The following is a 16,192-nucleotide window of genomic DNA, read 5'->3' on the forward strand; positions in this document are numbered from 1 at the left end:
GTGGTATGAGCATTGGAGATTTCTTTTAAATCAGAAAAAAAGTCATTTTGAGTAGAAAAAAAAAACAATGAAAGCACAATATCTGATCATCATGAATTTCCACAAGGACATCTTGATCCAAATGAAGCAAGAGCATCTGAGGAGTTCAGTTTAGTTAGTGACAAATGTTCAGAATATAAAATAGTTGTTCTGGTAGATTTTTTGAATCTAATACATTGGGATATATATAATGAACAAACCCCTAGTGAGCTGCTTCACTAGCAACAGTTTATACTGGCAGCTATTTTCTAAATAGCTAACTGAAATGAAGCCTCATACTGTAAGTGAATGATTTAAAATGGTCCTCATGAGTGACAACTACATTAACGCTCACTCATGCATAACACACAGATGAGAAACACTCACAGCTGACTCCAACAGACTCCAGTCTGATGTTAGCAAGTGTCTTATCTAATGGCTTGACTATCTTATGCACACAAAAATAAAAATAAAGGAAAAAGCTTACATTTAAAAAGATTTTTATATTAAGACTATTATTAAAAAAATAATTCAGTTTTTATAATTTAACTCAATAATAAATTCATCCATAATACAGAATCTAAAATATATTTTAATCCAGTCTTGGATTTAGCCCAGTCTTGTACCAGTTGCTGTTTTTCTAAAGGAAAGAGATGAGGCAGGTAAAGCGTCTGGGGAAGAGAAGTGGAAAGGAAAGGTGATGGACATGTGAAGAAAGAGCAGTCTTCGTTTCAGATGCAATTAAAGTCTCTCCACTCTTTAAGGACAAGCTTAAGAGCATCCATCAGCTAACTTCAACACTACCGTCAGTCAAGATCTTCTCTCTGACACACACCTGTTCCCATGTGTGTCAGGGTGTAAATTACTGTGCTAACATCTTATATGACGGCTGTCATTTTTTAACTCAAAGTCAACACTGAAAATGACTTGAGCTGAAGGCAAAAGTTTTGAGAGTGAGATGTTAAGGTAAAACCCAAAGACTTTGAGTAGCAGATTCATGAGATTTTGATGACTACAAAACCATACATCAAGGTAAAAAAAGCAACAAACCATTTTTGGGACAAACCATTTTTGGGACATGCATCATCATCATGGTATTTTTTTCTTTAAAGGAACAGTTCATCCAAAATATACTCACCCTCAGGCCATCAAAGATATAGAGGAGCTTGTTTCTGAACAGATTTGGAGAAATTTTGCATTACGTCACTTGCTCACCAATGGATCCTCTGCAGTGAATGGGTGCCGTCAGAATGAGAGTCCAAACAGCTGATTAAAAACATCACAATAATCCACATGACTTCAGTCCATCAGTTAACATCTTAAGATGAGAAAAGCTGTGTGTTTGTAAGAAACAAAACCATCAAGACGTTTTAACTTTTTGCCAAAATATCAGTCCATATTCCCCAACAACACATCCTCCAATGAAAAAATCCACGCCCTGTTCTCCTCTCACAACAAAATCCACCTACATGTTTGTTTAGAACTGTTTTGGGTTGTTTTTGTTTCTAAATGACGCTTGATCTGTGCATAACTTTCTCCTGATTCAGATGAGAAGACATTTTCACTGGAGAAAGCAATATTATAGATAGAGGACTTGGATTTCAGCCAAAAGCAACAATCTGAAATTAAATAATCTCTTATTGATGATTTATTACAAACATACAATTTATAGTTGACTTGCATCTGGATTATTTTGATGTTTTGATCAGGTATTTGGACTCTCGTTCTGACGGCACCCATTCACTGCAGAGGATCCAATGGAGAGCAAGTGATGTAATGCAAAATTTCTCAAAATCTGTTCATAAATGTAGAAGTTTGGCTTTCAGACACCAGCTAGATGTACAGTTGTCTTGATAAAGACCACCAATTACTCCATAAGAGACAAGAGTGGCAAGATATACCCTATGCACACATATACATTCATCTCAGTTTGGTTGAGAGCCTAAGTTTTCTCCCCTCACAGACACTCTATAGAAAGCAGGAAATTACAGCTCTATCTGCTGTACAAATGAGAGGACTGCTGCACTTCTCCTTTCATCTGCTGGATGACTGTAGCAATAGACTCACAAAACATATACACACATAAAAACATATCCACATATGATGCTCTTACAGGGAAATGATGCCGAAAATGTAAGACATTCACAATTTAATTGGCAATTTTCATGGTACAGTCTTTTGAGGTTCATCTTAAAAAACTAAAATTGCCCCAAATATCTTTAGGCAACTAAAAAATGGCCAGCTAACATCAACTATCAAGCAACACTGATAAGATTTTTTTTTTCTTGAGTAGCACATCCGCATATTAGAAAGATTTCTGAAGGATCATAAAGATGAAGAAAATTCTGCTTTGCATCACAGTAATACATTCTATTTTTAAATATATGAAAATGGAAATTAGTTATTTTAAATTGCAATAATATTTTACAAAATTTCCTGTTTCACCATTTTTTTTAATCAAATAAATGCATTAAAACCATTAAAAAAATCAATACCAATACCAATGCCAAACTTTGGAACAGTAGTGTAGGCCAAAATGTAAATAAAGAATAGCACAGTATTACCACAGAACTTTTTCCATTAGTGACATAAACACGATCACATTAGACAAGAAATGAATACATACAGCACTCTGGTGGGTTACAAACAAACACTAACCATTTTAGATGGACAAAAGCCGGCCTAACACATTCCCTCAGGACCTTTCTCATACTGCAGAGATGTGAGAGAACAATCGCTCACAATCACTTATATCAACTCAGAAGAAAAGTCTGTGTTGGGATGTAAATTGCCCAGGGCACTGAAGCTCCCTTTGGCACTTCAACAGTGAGAACACCCCGAATCCACAAACACAGCCACTCTAATAGAGAAACGAGAGATATGGCCAGAAAAATAGCAGAACACTGCAGAGAGAAACAGAAAACCATAAGAAACAAATAAATACAGTAACCGTGTTTAAAAGAGAAGCCCTGTGTATAATAACCATAAGTGAGGTACATTTCTAAGACAGCCCTGTAATTTGTATTAAACATTATGTTTAATATTCAAATGTTCTCAGAACAAACTAATTGCCACTTGCAATTTTATTGTTTTATCAAAAAATCTGCAAAATAATGATAATAATTTCTACCTGAAGGTAAACAATAGTACCCCTTATAGAATTTAGAATGGTTATAATGGGAATTGTATTGGTTTTAATGGAAACTGTAATGGTCCCTGTAGGTCTCTACAGCTAAATTGTTGCCTTACCCCTCTACATTCTGATGGAATATGACCTAAAAACACTACTGGATAGGGTTGCCATGTCTGTGCAACAATACCTGCCCAATCAAAAATAACCCCAAACAAGCCCAATAACCATACCGAAATATCAAAACTCAGCATACGTCACTCCCATACCTAAACTACATATTTTACTGTCACTATTATGCATTATACACAATTTCAATTTGAAAATAAGTCATGGCCTAGTGGTTATAAAGTTTGACTCCTCAATCTAAGGTTGTTGGTTTGAGTCTCGGGCTGACAATACCACGACTGAGGTGCCCTTGAGCAAGGCACCGAACCCCCCGCAGCATAAATGGCTGCCCACTGCTCCAGGTGTGTGTTCACAGTGTGTGTGTGTGTTCACTGCTGTGTGTGTGCACTTTGGATGGGTTAAATGCAGAGCAGAGATTCTGAGTATGGGTCACCATACTTGGCTGTATGTCATGTCGCAAAGGTTTGTAATGTTTGCAATGATATTTGTAGTGGAAACCATTATTGTTTTTTGTTTTTTTTCAGCAGGGTCAAGCTCTAACACAAGTTGTCAGGAGTCTCTGATGCTTACAGGTTTGCCGTCCTAAATTCAGTCATTTCTCGTGTGTTGACCTCCTCATATCCAATCATTACCTCTCTGCACCAGATCCTACAGGTGTGTGCGTTGTGCCACAGGCTGGAGTTTAAGAATCAATGAATGAAGAAGATAATTAATAATTGGATAAAGGATGCCGTCTGGAGAAGCACTGCCGCAGGGAAGAGACTGTAGCGTGCTGTAGTAAAGCTGAGGAAATCCTCTTTTCTCTCTCTCGCTCTCTCTCATATACATTTACTTGCTTAACTGAGAACAAGCCGTTCAAAAGTTAGGATGAGTTAGGTTTTTTAAATCTTTTTGAAAGAACTCTCAGTTTTTTTTTTTTTGCTCAACGAGGCTGCTAAAAACAGTAATATTTTGAAACATTATTACCTTTTCTTCTCTGTAAATATATTTTAAGATGAATTAAGATATCTTCAGCATCATTACTCCAGTCTTCAGTGTCGCACGATCCTTCAGGAATCATTCTAATATGCTGATTTATTGCTCCAGAATCAGTTCTTCTTATTATCACGGTTGGAATCAGTTGTGATATTCCGTGGAAATGGCTTTGATCAAAAGTATTTTGATGAAAAGTATTAACAGTATTTAAATTTTAAATCTGTAAAATTACAAATGTATTTAATGCACGGTTAAATGTGCATTGTTGAATAAAAGTAGAGTTCATTTAAATTGTAATAATAATAATTCACAATATTACTTTTTTAACTGTCATTTTGATTAAATAAATGATGCAGCCTTTGTGAACATTCTTGTGATATTTTTCCAAAATATCTTCCTGCCTGACCCCAAACGTTTGAATAGTAGTGTGTGTGTGTGTATGTGTGTGTGTGTGTGTGTGTATATACACACACACTCCTATTCAAAAGTTTGGGGTCAGGCAGGAAGATATTTTTGAAAAATATCACACACACACACACACACACACACACACACACACACACATATATATATATATATATATATACAGTATATATCAGATCGATTCTTTTCAGATTGTTCCTGCTTTCACAGCTTTAGAGGGAAAAGAAAGCTTTACTCTGCTTAAAAAACAGTGAAAGTGCAAATGCCCGAAGCAGCGTAGATCTCAGTCGAGGTCTGCTCTCAGTGCCACATGCACATCAATCCCAGAGTCCACCGGGGGCGGCTCCCTTCACCTGCTCAGATGAATGCAGGACACACCTGAATAACAAGCTCCAGACGTTCAGTTCTCAAACCCAGCTCTCATTTGTGTGCATGTGAGTCTGTGCCGTGTCCAGACGGTCTGGGAGAGTCCGCGGCAGACATGCTAGTGCAGGTTGGGTTTGAATGAGCTAAAAATAGCATTGAAAGAACGTGAGATGCCTTCACAATCGAAACCTCGGTCGTGATGGATGGCATCGGCGTGCCGAGCGAACGTGTGTGCCAGAAGAGGGGGCAAGATGCCTTCTTAAAACACAGACAGAGAGAACGCAGGAGACTAGGATGTTTCGATGTAGTGATGACAGCATAAGAAAGGGAAGCTAAATGATCAAACAGAGAGTGTGAAAAAAAAGACGATCCTCGTGAAGTGACACCATTGAACACTGTGAGCTAAAAGCATATTTATGAGCATGCATTACTGTTGCAAGCATGCTGTGGTGTTAAAAATGCATCCATTACCTCTATTTAAGTATAGAGTGACAGAAAAATGAATGAGAACGAGATGGAGAAAGCAGGCTCTTTATGTAGTTTAGACAGCTTGCTGTGGCTGAGGTGAATGGCTAATCTCTTCTGCTGAGGTCCAAACAAAAGATGCTCTCAATTAATGGCCTTTATTAAGCAGCAGGGGTAATAATGCTAACCAAAAAATAATCAGATCCCGAGCCGTGAGTCCAAGACGAGCATTAGATCGGACAGCTGCAGTCAGCCAACAGTCTTCCAGAGATTTTGCTGTCTCAGACCCATCATTCTGTCTCAAGCTCGGATGATGCCGTCTCGCCTCAGTAACATCACATATCGTTCTGGAAGACAACATCAAGACTGACTCCATATACCTGGCACCAGGAGGTTTTGTTTAAACTATGCTGCTATTCACAGTAAGACAGTAAAGCCTAATGAAACAAAATCAATCTTTCTTAATTAATGTCCAGAAGAGAAAGAGAAAGAAAATAAATGTTTGAGCAACGTTTGATCAAAATAAAAAAAAATTCCTGTAAATGATATGAATGTAAAAATATCATAGCTGAAAATTCACCGTGTAATTAAAACCAATGCCGATGCCAGCCAAAGCCGGCAAGACTTTGGAAAAAATCTAATTTAGATTCATTTAAATTGCGATTTAAGTAAAGAAAAAAGCTCTAGATTTGCTGTGCTTCTTTGTAGGGATGCATATTGTTTTAATATGATAATAATAATAATAATAATAATAATAATAATAATAATAATGAATAATTACTGTTACTAAATAAAAATATTAACAAAATAAGAAATATTACTTTTGTAATATTTCATGGTAAAATAAAAATAAAAGTGTATTTAACAAAAATAATATCATAATATAAATTATTTAATTTCACAGTACAACCATAAATTGCAACGGCAATACTAATATTTATATTTGTAATATTTAAACCATTGAGCTTGGCAGAAAATGGAAGGAAGTTGTTTAAAGTTATAAGCACTTCTTCTGGGAAGGTGTTCGGCGCATGTTCCTAAATGCACATAATAAGTGACCCAAACCCAAACTCAGAACAGATGCAGGGATGTGTTTTTGTGCAGCAGAATTTACCACCAATGGAGACACTGAAAACGCTGGATCATTAGCTGCTCACATGTAATAGAACTCCGTGCTGTACTTTGCTCTCAAACACATGCATATATTTATTTAATTAAATCACAGTCTTTCAGATTTGAGAATCGCACTCAGCTGTAACCCTGTTAGGCTGATCGTTACAAAGCCATAAAGCAATTTCAGTTTTATTGCAATTAATCATGCACCTCACTACATTATTTCCCACTGAAAACTCAAAACTCACAATTATGGAAGTTAAATGTGCTGAGAATGCTACTCCATGTTTTAAACACTCATTAGACATCCGCAGAGGAAGGCCAGGTGGACTGTAAGGTGTGTATTACAGCTGTCACTGTGCTCTGCGTCCGTACTGAGCCACACATGCCATCTGTCAACAGGAGATCTGGGACCAAGAGCCTGATTACTAGAGCATCACGAACAAGTACAATCACCAAACTGCACGGGACACTGCTAGAATTGACACATAATTGGTTTAAAATACAATACGAGTAGCTTTCATTAAACAGTCTGTGTATATATATATATATATATATATATATCACAAAAATACAGTGCCCCACAAATGACGTGCAGAAATAAATAAATATTTATTGATCTTGACCTCAAAACAAGAATGTTCCCACTACATATACACTTGTGGCCAGTTTACGAATTCATTTCCAAATTTTTTTTTGCAATTAAAATGAGGGAACGAATTAGTACAATGTGGCAATGATTTACTAAATCTAAGGAACGTATCAGTACAGCATGGCCTCAATTTTACTAAATAGAGGGAGCAAACCAGTAAATCATGACCACAAATGAACAAGTCATGGAATGAATACTTTGTGTAGCGTTTGATGTAAGGCATCCGAGACACCCACCAAAATACAAATTGATAAAGATTGCATGGATTACAATGCTTAAAACATCTTCAAATTCCACAGACTACTTATTTCTGTACTCAGAAATAATGTGGCATAGCGGTTAAAGCTCAAGTTTGAGCCCTTGAAAGCAATGAGCTATGACAGCTCACAGGTCATTCCTTTCAAGGGCTCAAACTCTTCTGACTGGTCCATACGACTTTGCACTTTATTCCAAGTATTCTAAAGTCAGATGATAGATGATTATGTGTGGAAAAAGACCAAAATTTAAGATGATATTTGCTGAAAATTGCTTTAATATTACTCATGCTTGCCAAACAACAACTACTCTTCATACAAAGCTTCTATACAATATGCCTCCTAAATATTATATAGTGCACAAGTTACTTTGACTACTCAGGTGATGAAGCCACCAAACATCTTTCATTATACAGTATGGAAAAATACATGCAGATGTTCCTGAATACATTCTACAGATCTCTGAATCTGACATCGGTAATTGGCTCCTTTGTCAGCCAGTGTTTGAGAGCTGCTGTTGAAGAAGAGACACAGGATCAAGTTTAGCTTTAAAGGCAAATTGCATGTATTTGAGCAGCACAGCTCAGCTGGGTAATTTGAATGAACTACCTCACGCCAGACATCTCTGTGGGTGGGACTGGCAGTCAATATGAAACCAATAAAGGGATAGTTCACCCGAAATGAAAATTCTGTCATCATTTACTCACCCGCACGTCGTTCCAAACCTGTATGATTTCATTTCATCCGTGGAACACAATTGGAGCTATATTGCAGAATGTCAAGAGTGTACTTTTTCATAATGTGGATTGTAAAAGCTAGAAACATGATGAAAAATCACAAGTACTGCAATATATTCCAAATCGTCAGAATTCATGTTTGTTAGAGGAACAGACCAAAATATAAGTCATTATTTACTGAAAATCCCCTCAGCGTGCAAATCAGTTCGACGTCTCTAATGTCAGGCAATATTAATGTCAAATCCAGCACAACGAATCCTGATGCATGAGATTTGAGAACTACTTAAAGCTACCTAGTAATGACTTAAATTTCACACAAAGACAAAGTGAGTCATACGGACTGCTTTTGTACGGCTTTCTGATCGCTTGATGGAGCTAAACAGTCCCAGTCCCCATTCTGAAAAAAAAAATTGTCTAGATATTACACGATATGTCTTCTTTTGTGTTCCCCAGAAGCAAGAAAGTCACTCATAAGGGTTCGGAATGACATGAGGGTGAGAAAATGATAACAGAATTTTCATTTTTGAGGGAGCTCTTCCTTTAAGCAAAACCAATATGTGAAAAAGGAAAAGCTGAAGACATGAACATCATTTCTCTTTGGGAAATTATATGAATTTCACACAAGATACGAGCAGGTTAGTTTCCTTAGTCATCCTTTTCCCTGACATGAAGAGTGCACACACCCACACGCGTACAGTCAGACTTTTTCACCTGTAATCTACTGTAAAGCGTAATATTTCTCTCCCAGCAGTGAGGTCCCTGTAGGCTGTGCCATGTGTAAGTACATCACAGGTGTCCCTCTGCGATTAACGTCAGGGAATAGTGCTTTTGTCACACTTTGAAATCCTTAACCGAAACCCTCCAGAGACATGTGCTCTTCTCTACACATAATTTCCTGCTTTTTATTAATCTACACAGTTATTTGGAAGTCAGCCTGCAGTGAACACAGCCAACTACGCTCGCAAGACAAGCTGTAAGCAGATGCAACATTAATGCAAGGTGAGGGATTTGCAAAGCGAGTGCAACCAAACCTTCACAACTCTTCAGGTATAAAACCTTTCAGAATCAATTCAAACCTTTTTAACTTGCATTTTTAACTTACACTTTTATTAAGACAAGAAAAGACATTCATAGTTCACTTGGTTGGACATGCATGATCACACTCATCCAACATGAGGTCATACAGTATACAATGTTAAAATGTTGAACGTTTCTAAAAGCATCGTGAAGACCATCATTGAAAAAATGGAAGACATTTAAAACCCTAAAGACTGGTTATCCATCCAAAAGGAGTAATGAGGACCCTGGCCACTCCTGTTTACTAAACCTGTGCCAGAACCAAGTCTTAGCCAACTGGTACTTCCAGGACTTAGAGAAGACTACAGAAAACTTCCTAGATCTTTTGAGAGAAACATCTCTCTCTTTGGCTAGCAAAAATCACTAAAACCATGAAGTCAAGCGGGTTTATGGAGCAGGAAGCTTTTTATGGGCTAGAACTGGGAGATCTGAAGGAGCTAATTGAATGGAACCAAATGAAATCTGCAAAAGGGGGAAAAAAAACACCAGACTTAGACTACGACAGTGACCAGTTCTTGCCGTAAGGGCAGTTTTTCTGGACGTCTCTAAATGGCACAGTCAAAGCCGAGATTTAAACACCACAAAATGTGTTCAGAGACCTGAAGATTATAGTTCACAGATGATCCACAGAGCATCTGCATGGAGGACACAGGAATAACTGACCAAATCCAGTTCTGCAAATCCAGAAGACGCACAGCCTACTTAGAGTAAGTCTCTCAGCTGTAATCACTGCCAAAGGCAGCTCTGCAAAAGATCATAAATGGACGATTTCTTTCTTTTTTTTTTTTAAGTGCACTTTTTATTTTCAACTGAAGGCAAGTGACATGGAGCCAAAAGAGTCTCAATAAAGATAAATGCACACACTACATTCACATATGCACACACAGGATACACAAATGCGCACAAAATTCACAAATGCACACACAAAATTTAAAAAGCAAAGAAGATTTACAAATGCATACAACATTCACAAATGCACACAAAATTCAGAAATGCACACACAATTCAGAAATGCAAACAACATTTACAAATGCACTCAAGATTCACAAACGCACAGGACAAGATCCCACGTGGATTCACACACAAATGTAGTGAAGTTCACAGACCGCAAGCAGTTTGTAAATCAAGATATATGTGTGTATGCATCAGAAATAGATTTCTGAATCTTGTCATGTGTGCATTTATCTTTATTGAGACTCTTTTGGCTGTGATGTTTCAATTAATTTTGAAATATGTCCATGAATATTTTACACATAACAACTCTTTCTAATATGTAATGTTTTCTCAAATAGCAATGAGATAAACTGGAGAGCAAATAGAGACTTTAGGTTTTCCTCCAGAGAAAAAGTGTCCATTAATCTCACGTGTCTCTTCTATGGACCTCAACATTGTTTCAAAACATCCCCAAATTTGTCAAGATGCAAAGTCTACAACCAAACATCACATCATCTCAATATGAGCTCAAATAATTCTCATAAAATCCTATCAAAAGCAAATTATCTGAGTATTATTGTGAACATTGAATGAATGAGGCATTTATATAGTACTTTAGTACTACTGTACACCCAAAGCGCTTCATAATTATATTATACTATTTATGTTTAAAACATGATATGCTCTAAATGTTGAAAATGATTGTCTCATATGTGACAAAGTTGAAATATGTTTAAATAAAACAACTGACACCATATCCTGAGCTATGAAAGAGCAATAAAACTGTAATTGAGCAGTAAAAAAGTTGCGGTTTTCAAATTAGGATCCTGGGACCAGCAAAGGAGTGTGCAATAAATAAAATAAAAGTATGCATAATAATAATAATAATAAAAACAGGTCAACATTTATCAAATCTTATATATTACACACACTTTATTATATAAAAAATGATGCATTATAATTTAGGATGGGGGTCTCTTATAAGAAGAGAGCACCATAGTTGGTTGTCCTTCAGATCAAAAAGTTTGAAATCCTCTGATCTAACAAAACACCAAAGACCCCTTCCTCCTCAAAAATGCATATATATGTTTTGCGAGACATTCATGATTTCTCAGAGTTCCTCGTGCTCTCAGGAGGCAGATGTGGGCATATGAAAATAGAGATTGCAATCTGATATGGTTTATTTGGATTATAATGATCCCAAAGATACTATCAGGACTTAGCGGGTGCGAGTTAGCATTTGAAAGGCGTTTGGCGGTGGGATACGCCAGTGAAAATCTGGCATTTAACACATTCTCTCTGCTCTCATTCACCTCTCGTTATTAACATAGATACTTGGGCCCTGCTAAAGGACAGTGCTCGTTAACACTATGGCTTTCTGCTTTTAATGAGGCTCTGACACATCACCACACACTTACACACTCACATGCAGACAGAAGTCCACCACACTAATGCATGCATGGTCACCAATGCACACTCATACAGCGCCGAGAGCGAGGATGAAAGATTGGAGGAGAAACACATTTCTGACAGGCAGAATGAGCCATTGATCTGATGCTCACTCATTCTACTGCAGCTACTCACTTAACAGGCATCAAATGCACCAAAAGGAATCAACTAAACGGGCTGAGAACCAATCAACTAAAACAGGGGCAGACACATAGATATATTCATCAGTTAAAATGTTCTTCTTCAGATCATTTCATAAAGGTCCCATTTTTCATGCTTTTTTGAAGCTTTGATTGTGTTTACAGTGTGCAATATAACATGTGTTCATGTTTCGCGTGTAAAAAAAAACCTGTATTTTTCACACAATTTACTTATCTGTATATTGCTGTTTTCATGTCCTAAAAATGGGATGATGACTTCTTTGTTCTATAAGCCCCTCCTTCAGAAATACGTTAGAGTTCTGATTGGGCCAGCGGTTCCAGTGTTGTGATTCGACAGCAGCTTAGCGCACATTGCCTTCCTGGAAACGTGATTGGGCTAGTTTTGGAGTAGTTTTGAGAAGCAAGTGGGCAGGATTTGTTTTGAAAACCTGGCAAACCCTATCTGAACGCACGTGCTGGAGATGTACTTCTAATCACAGAACGCCTTTACTGCCGAGATGTGCATGAAAATCGCATTCGATTTTTTGCACAGCCCTACCATAACAAAGCTAAACAGCATTGCCCTTTGTGTAATAAGTTACAGAAACTGTTAAACGTACCAACTTAACTTAAATAATAAAATACACTTACCGGTTGTGGTCCATAAACAACGCCTTCTCCAGACAAAGAGGGAACTGCTCCATCTTTCAAGAATAATCTTTGTGCCAATCCAGCATTAAACTGATTGAGATTGAGGAAGCTGTCCTCAGCAAAATGTGCTGCACATAGTTTTACATGTGGATTACAATTTTCGGGAACCAAGTTAAACATAAATTGTAACCATTGATCTCCAAGTACAGCGTCCCTGGGAAGCCCAAACAAAGATGATTGGACTCCGAGGTGAAAATAACAGCGTTTCAACGACATGGCGACAAAAACAAACGTAGCTCTTCCTCTTCTTCGTGATAGCACAACAAGACCACACCCCCTTTTTTATGAATTCATGTGGGCGGAGGATAGTCAAAAAACTGTTCTAGTGACGTCACTAATGAAGGAACTAGAGGGATGTAGTCCAAACTGGCCGTTCGATGTAGGCAAATTCGGTTAAATAAAATATCTCGCTCGGCATTGACTTCGAGCTTTAGAATTTAACAGATATTACTTATACTGTAACAAAAACATTACACACTAACTAAAGTTTGAAACATGGGATCACTGAGAACGGGACCTTTAAACTTTTCCATTTGGTCCCCCTTACTGCAATATTTGGTTATATCCTTGGAACACAACATCAGCTCCATCTCAGTCCAAACAATTAAACCTCAGACTAGAACCTGAACAAATGGGCAGGGACCATCCATAACCCAACAGAAATAAACCCTTCCACTATGAGCTACTAATGACTAACCAGTTGCTGCTGGCCACTAGTAGGCGTTTCTATTCAACTGTCATATGCATCTGTGTCAGAATCACTTGGACTTAATTGTTTGGACATTTGCTAAGCGTATTTTCAATGGAGGTCACTGGCTAAAAAAGAGGACACTGACAAAAAAAACACAGCTAAGCAAAATTTGATTACCTTCAGCATGGTCAATGATTGCTTTTTTAAGCATTAAGCAAAAGCATTAAACATTTTTAAGCATTAAGCAAAAGCATTAAACATTTTTGTAATTGCTGTTGTGCACAAGTGACACTTTTGTTAACCCAGCCGTATTTGAGCTATAATTAATGTTCAGAAATTGCAGTTGAAACCAGGCTTAAATATATGTTAGAATACAGAACCAACCAGAAGTTACAGCACTACTGGTACATTTTGAGACATTTTGAGATCCTCACAACCATTGGCTGGCAGCTTCGTATTATTTGCATAAAGCTATAAAGCATTTTTGAGGCTCTCACATTATTCTCCACACTGCTGCTAATCCCACAATCCCTGCTCAGCTCAAAAGGGTCAAGGTTTGGATAGTTAGCATGGCTCTGTTAGCACATTTCCTTTGACATCCATTCAAAATTAGCAGTGAATTCCAACGAAATAATTTTTTATAGCAAGCAACATTTACTAAAATTCAAAGGCTTAAGACCTGTTCAAACCAAGGACGATAACTATGAAGATAAAGGTATAGTTTTACAAATTGTTCTCAATATTAAAGAAGTCCACACCACAAAAGTTTAATGATGAAGACAAGGAGAAACGATATTGTTGTAATCACATTCAAAACTATTTTTCTCCAGCTGATGAATTATAAAAAATTGACAGCCAATCAGAATCCATCCTGCTGTAACAAGCTTTATTAAGACGATCGTGCACTTAAAATAAGCAGACGATATTGTTTGCTGGTGTGGACACTAAATAAATTGCAATTTAAAACATATTGGAACAGAAAACTCTTATTTTGAATTGAAATATTCTTTCATAATATTGCTGTTCTTACTGCATTTTTGATCAAATAAATGCAGCCTTGGTGGTGACCATAAGAGACTTAGTTGATAAAAAAATCTTACCGCCACCAAACTTTTAAACGCCAGTGTATATATATATATCATAAGTATAGTATATTTGTATTGGGAATGCTAATGGTTAGATGTCACCCGGGACTACAAGGACAAATTGGAAACAGACCCTCATCTCGTCCAGTCGTGCATCAAAATTGCCAGTTCTCACCATAATCACAACCTCAACATGTCACAACCAACCACAGGTAAAAAAAAAAGAAAAGAAATGAAAGCCATGCTCATATGCAATCAAAGTTCAAGCACACCTCCAAATCCTTGCTTCAGTGTGTGCAAAACTGAAATAAAATGATTAAATTAAATGTGTCACCTGCAACCGTTAACACCTGTATCTGTCCAAAAGGAACAGGTGAGTTACTGCACTTCAATACGGGGCTCTCATATCCATCAGCACCATATGTCGCTCCAGAGGGCCCTGGGGACGCGGTACAATACGCTGCAACCCAACTGACAAGTCTTGACAGCCTCGCGACAGGCAGAAAAAAGTCCCTGTGAATTACAGTAAAGCTCCAATAACCCACCCGCCACTGTATCTACCTTTGATTTTCCGTCTCCCTCCAAGAACCCAGTTTTCAAAGTCCGCCGCAGTCGCACTAATAAAGACGGGTTACGTTCAAGAGCAAAAAGAGCGAGGAGGATAAAACAGGTAAAAAAAGAAAGAGAACAATCAAGTGCATGCTTGAAAGAGAAGAGAACAGGACAGGCAAAAGAAGACAGAGAGAGAGAGAGAGAGAGAGAGAGAGAGAGAGTTTGGAGCGCTGACAGGACTCACCGTTTGCTGCAGGTCAGGGATGCCTATGCGGACGACCAGTGTGTTGCCCTGGGGTTCCTCCATGGGGCCGGCCGGCGCTCGGCAAACGTCGGCGTACGGAGAGTGGGAGATGTCCCCCCGGCTTGTGCTGGAGAGGTGGCGGGGAAGAGGCTGCGCAGGGCGAGAGTAGATGAGAAGAGGGAGAGAGAGAGGCAGTGAGAGAGGGAGAGAGGAGAGGGGGAGGGCAGAGGGGGGCTCAGACGGGAGTTCAGGCTGCTGCTGTGGACGATCTCTGGGCTGGGAAGGCTCATGTTTGCCCGAGCCCGCACTCACAGGCATGCTCTGTGTGTGTGGAGCTCCGACTGCATAGTGCCTCCCTCACGAACACGCGCACACACACACACACACACACACACACGGGGAGCTGCTGACACACGCGCACACACACACACACCAGTGAAGGGAGAGAGAGAGAGAGAGAGAGAGAGAGAGAGAGAGGGGAGGGTAGGTGCAAGAGAGGATTAGAGAGAGAGAGAGAGAAAGAGAGAGAGGTTAGATGTGTGCTGTGATTAAGCTTTTCAAGTATCAAACCTGTAGGCTATAATGCCAATTTTTAACACATTCATCAATGAACAATGCAACAGATTACAACATCAGCGTTAAATAATGCAAAATAATCAGATTACTTCACAAAGTAATTCTAATGATCTCATACTGATTATTTATTATTGCATCAGCTCTATTTTTTCTGTTAAATTCATATTTTGTTTCTATAAATAACCTCTGGTGCAAGTAACCAATATTTGACAAAGCTGCACTAGTTTCACGTTTTCATGTCCCTGCACTCTCTTCTCAAATAATATGTCCATTTATTTATTTGTTTTTGTAATTGAGAAATATGAGCCAAATGAGTTATCGCAAAATATTCTGCATGGCTTATGTTTATACCGTACATCTACAAGAAGTTCATCAAGCCTGCAGTATTTGATTAAAAGAGTACTATTACGAAATATTATTACAAATTACAAATGTTTGTTATAATCTATTTTAATGTAATTTAAAATATCAT

At 38.0% G+C, this 16,192-nt stretch overlaps 1 protein-coding gene across 1 annotated transcript in view; it reads right to left on the minus strand.

The window, feature by feature from the left end:
* Nucleotides 1–15,538, minus strand: part of shank3a (SH3 and multiple ankyrin repeat domains 3a) — a 189,971-nt gene extending 174,433 nt beyond the window's left edge. The window contains exon 1 of the mRNA XM_026287131.1: nt 15,145–15,538. Within this exon, the coding sequence (XP_026142916.1) occupies nt 15,145–15,462 (318 nt within the window). The 5' untranslated portion in view covers nt 15,463–15,538. The remainder of the gene's footprint in view (nt 1–15,144) is intronic.
* Between the last annotated feature and the right edge of the window lie 654 nt (nt 15,539–16,192).

This window comes from Carassius auratus, chromosome 18, assembly GCF_003368295.1.
Source record: "Carassius auratus strain Wakin chromosome 18, ASM336829v1, whole genome shotgun sequence".
Classification (NCBI taxonomy): domain Eukaryota; kingdom Metazoa; phylum Chordata; class Actinopteri; order Cypriniformes; family Cyprinidae; genus Carassius; species Carassius auratus.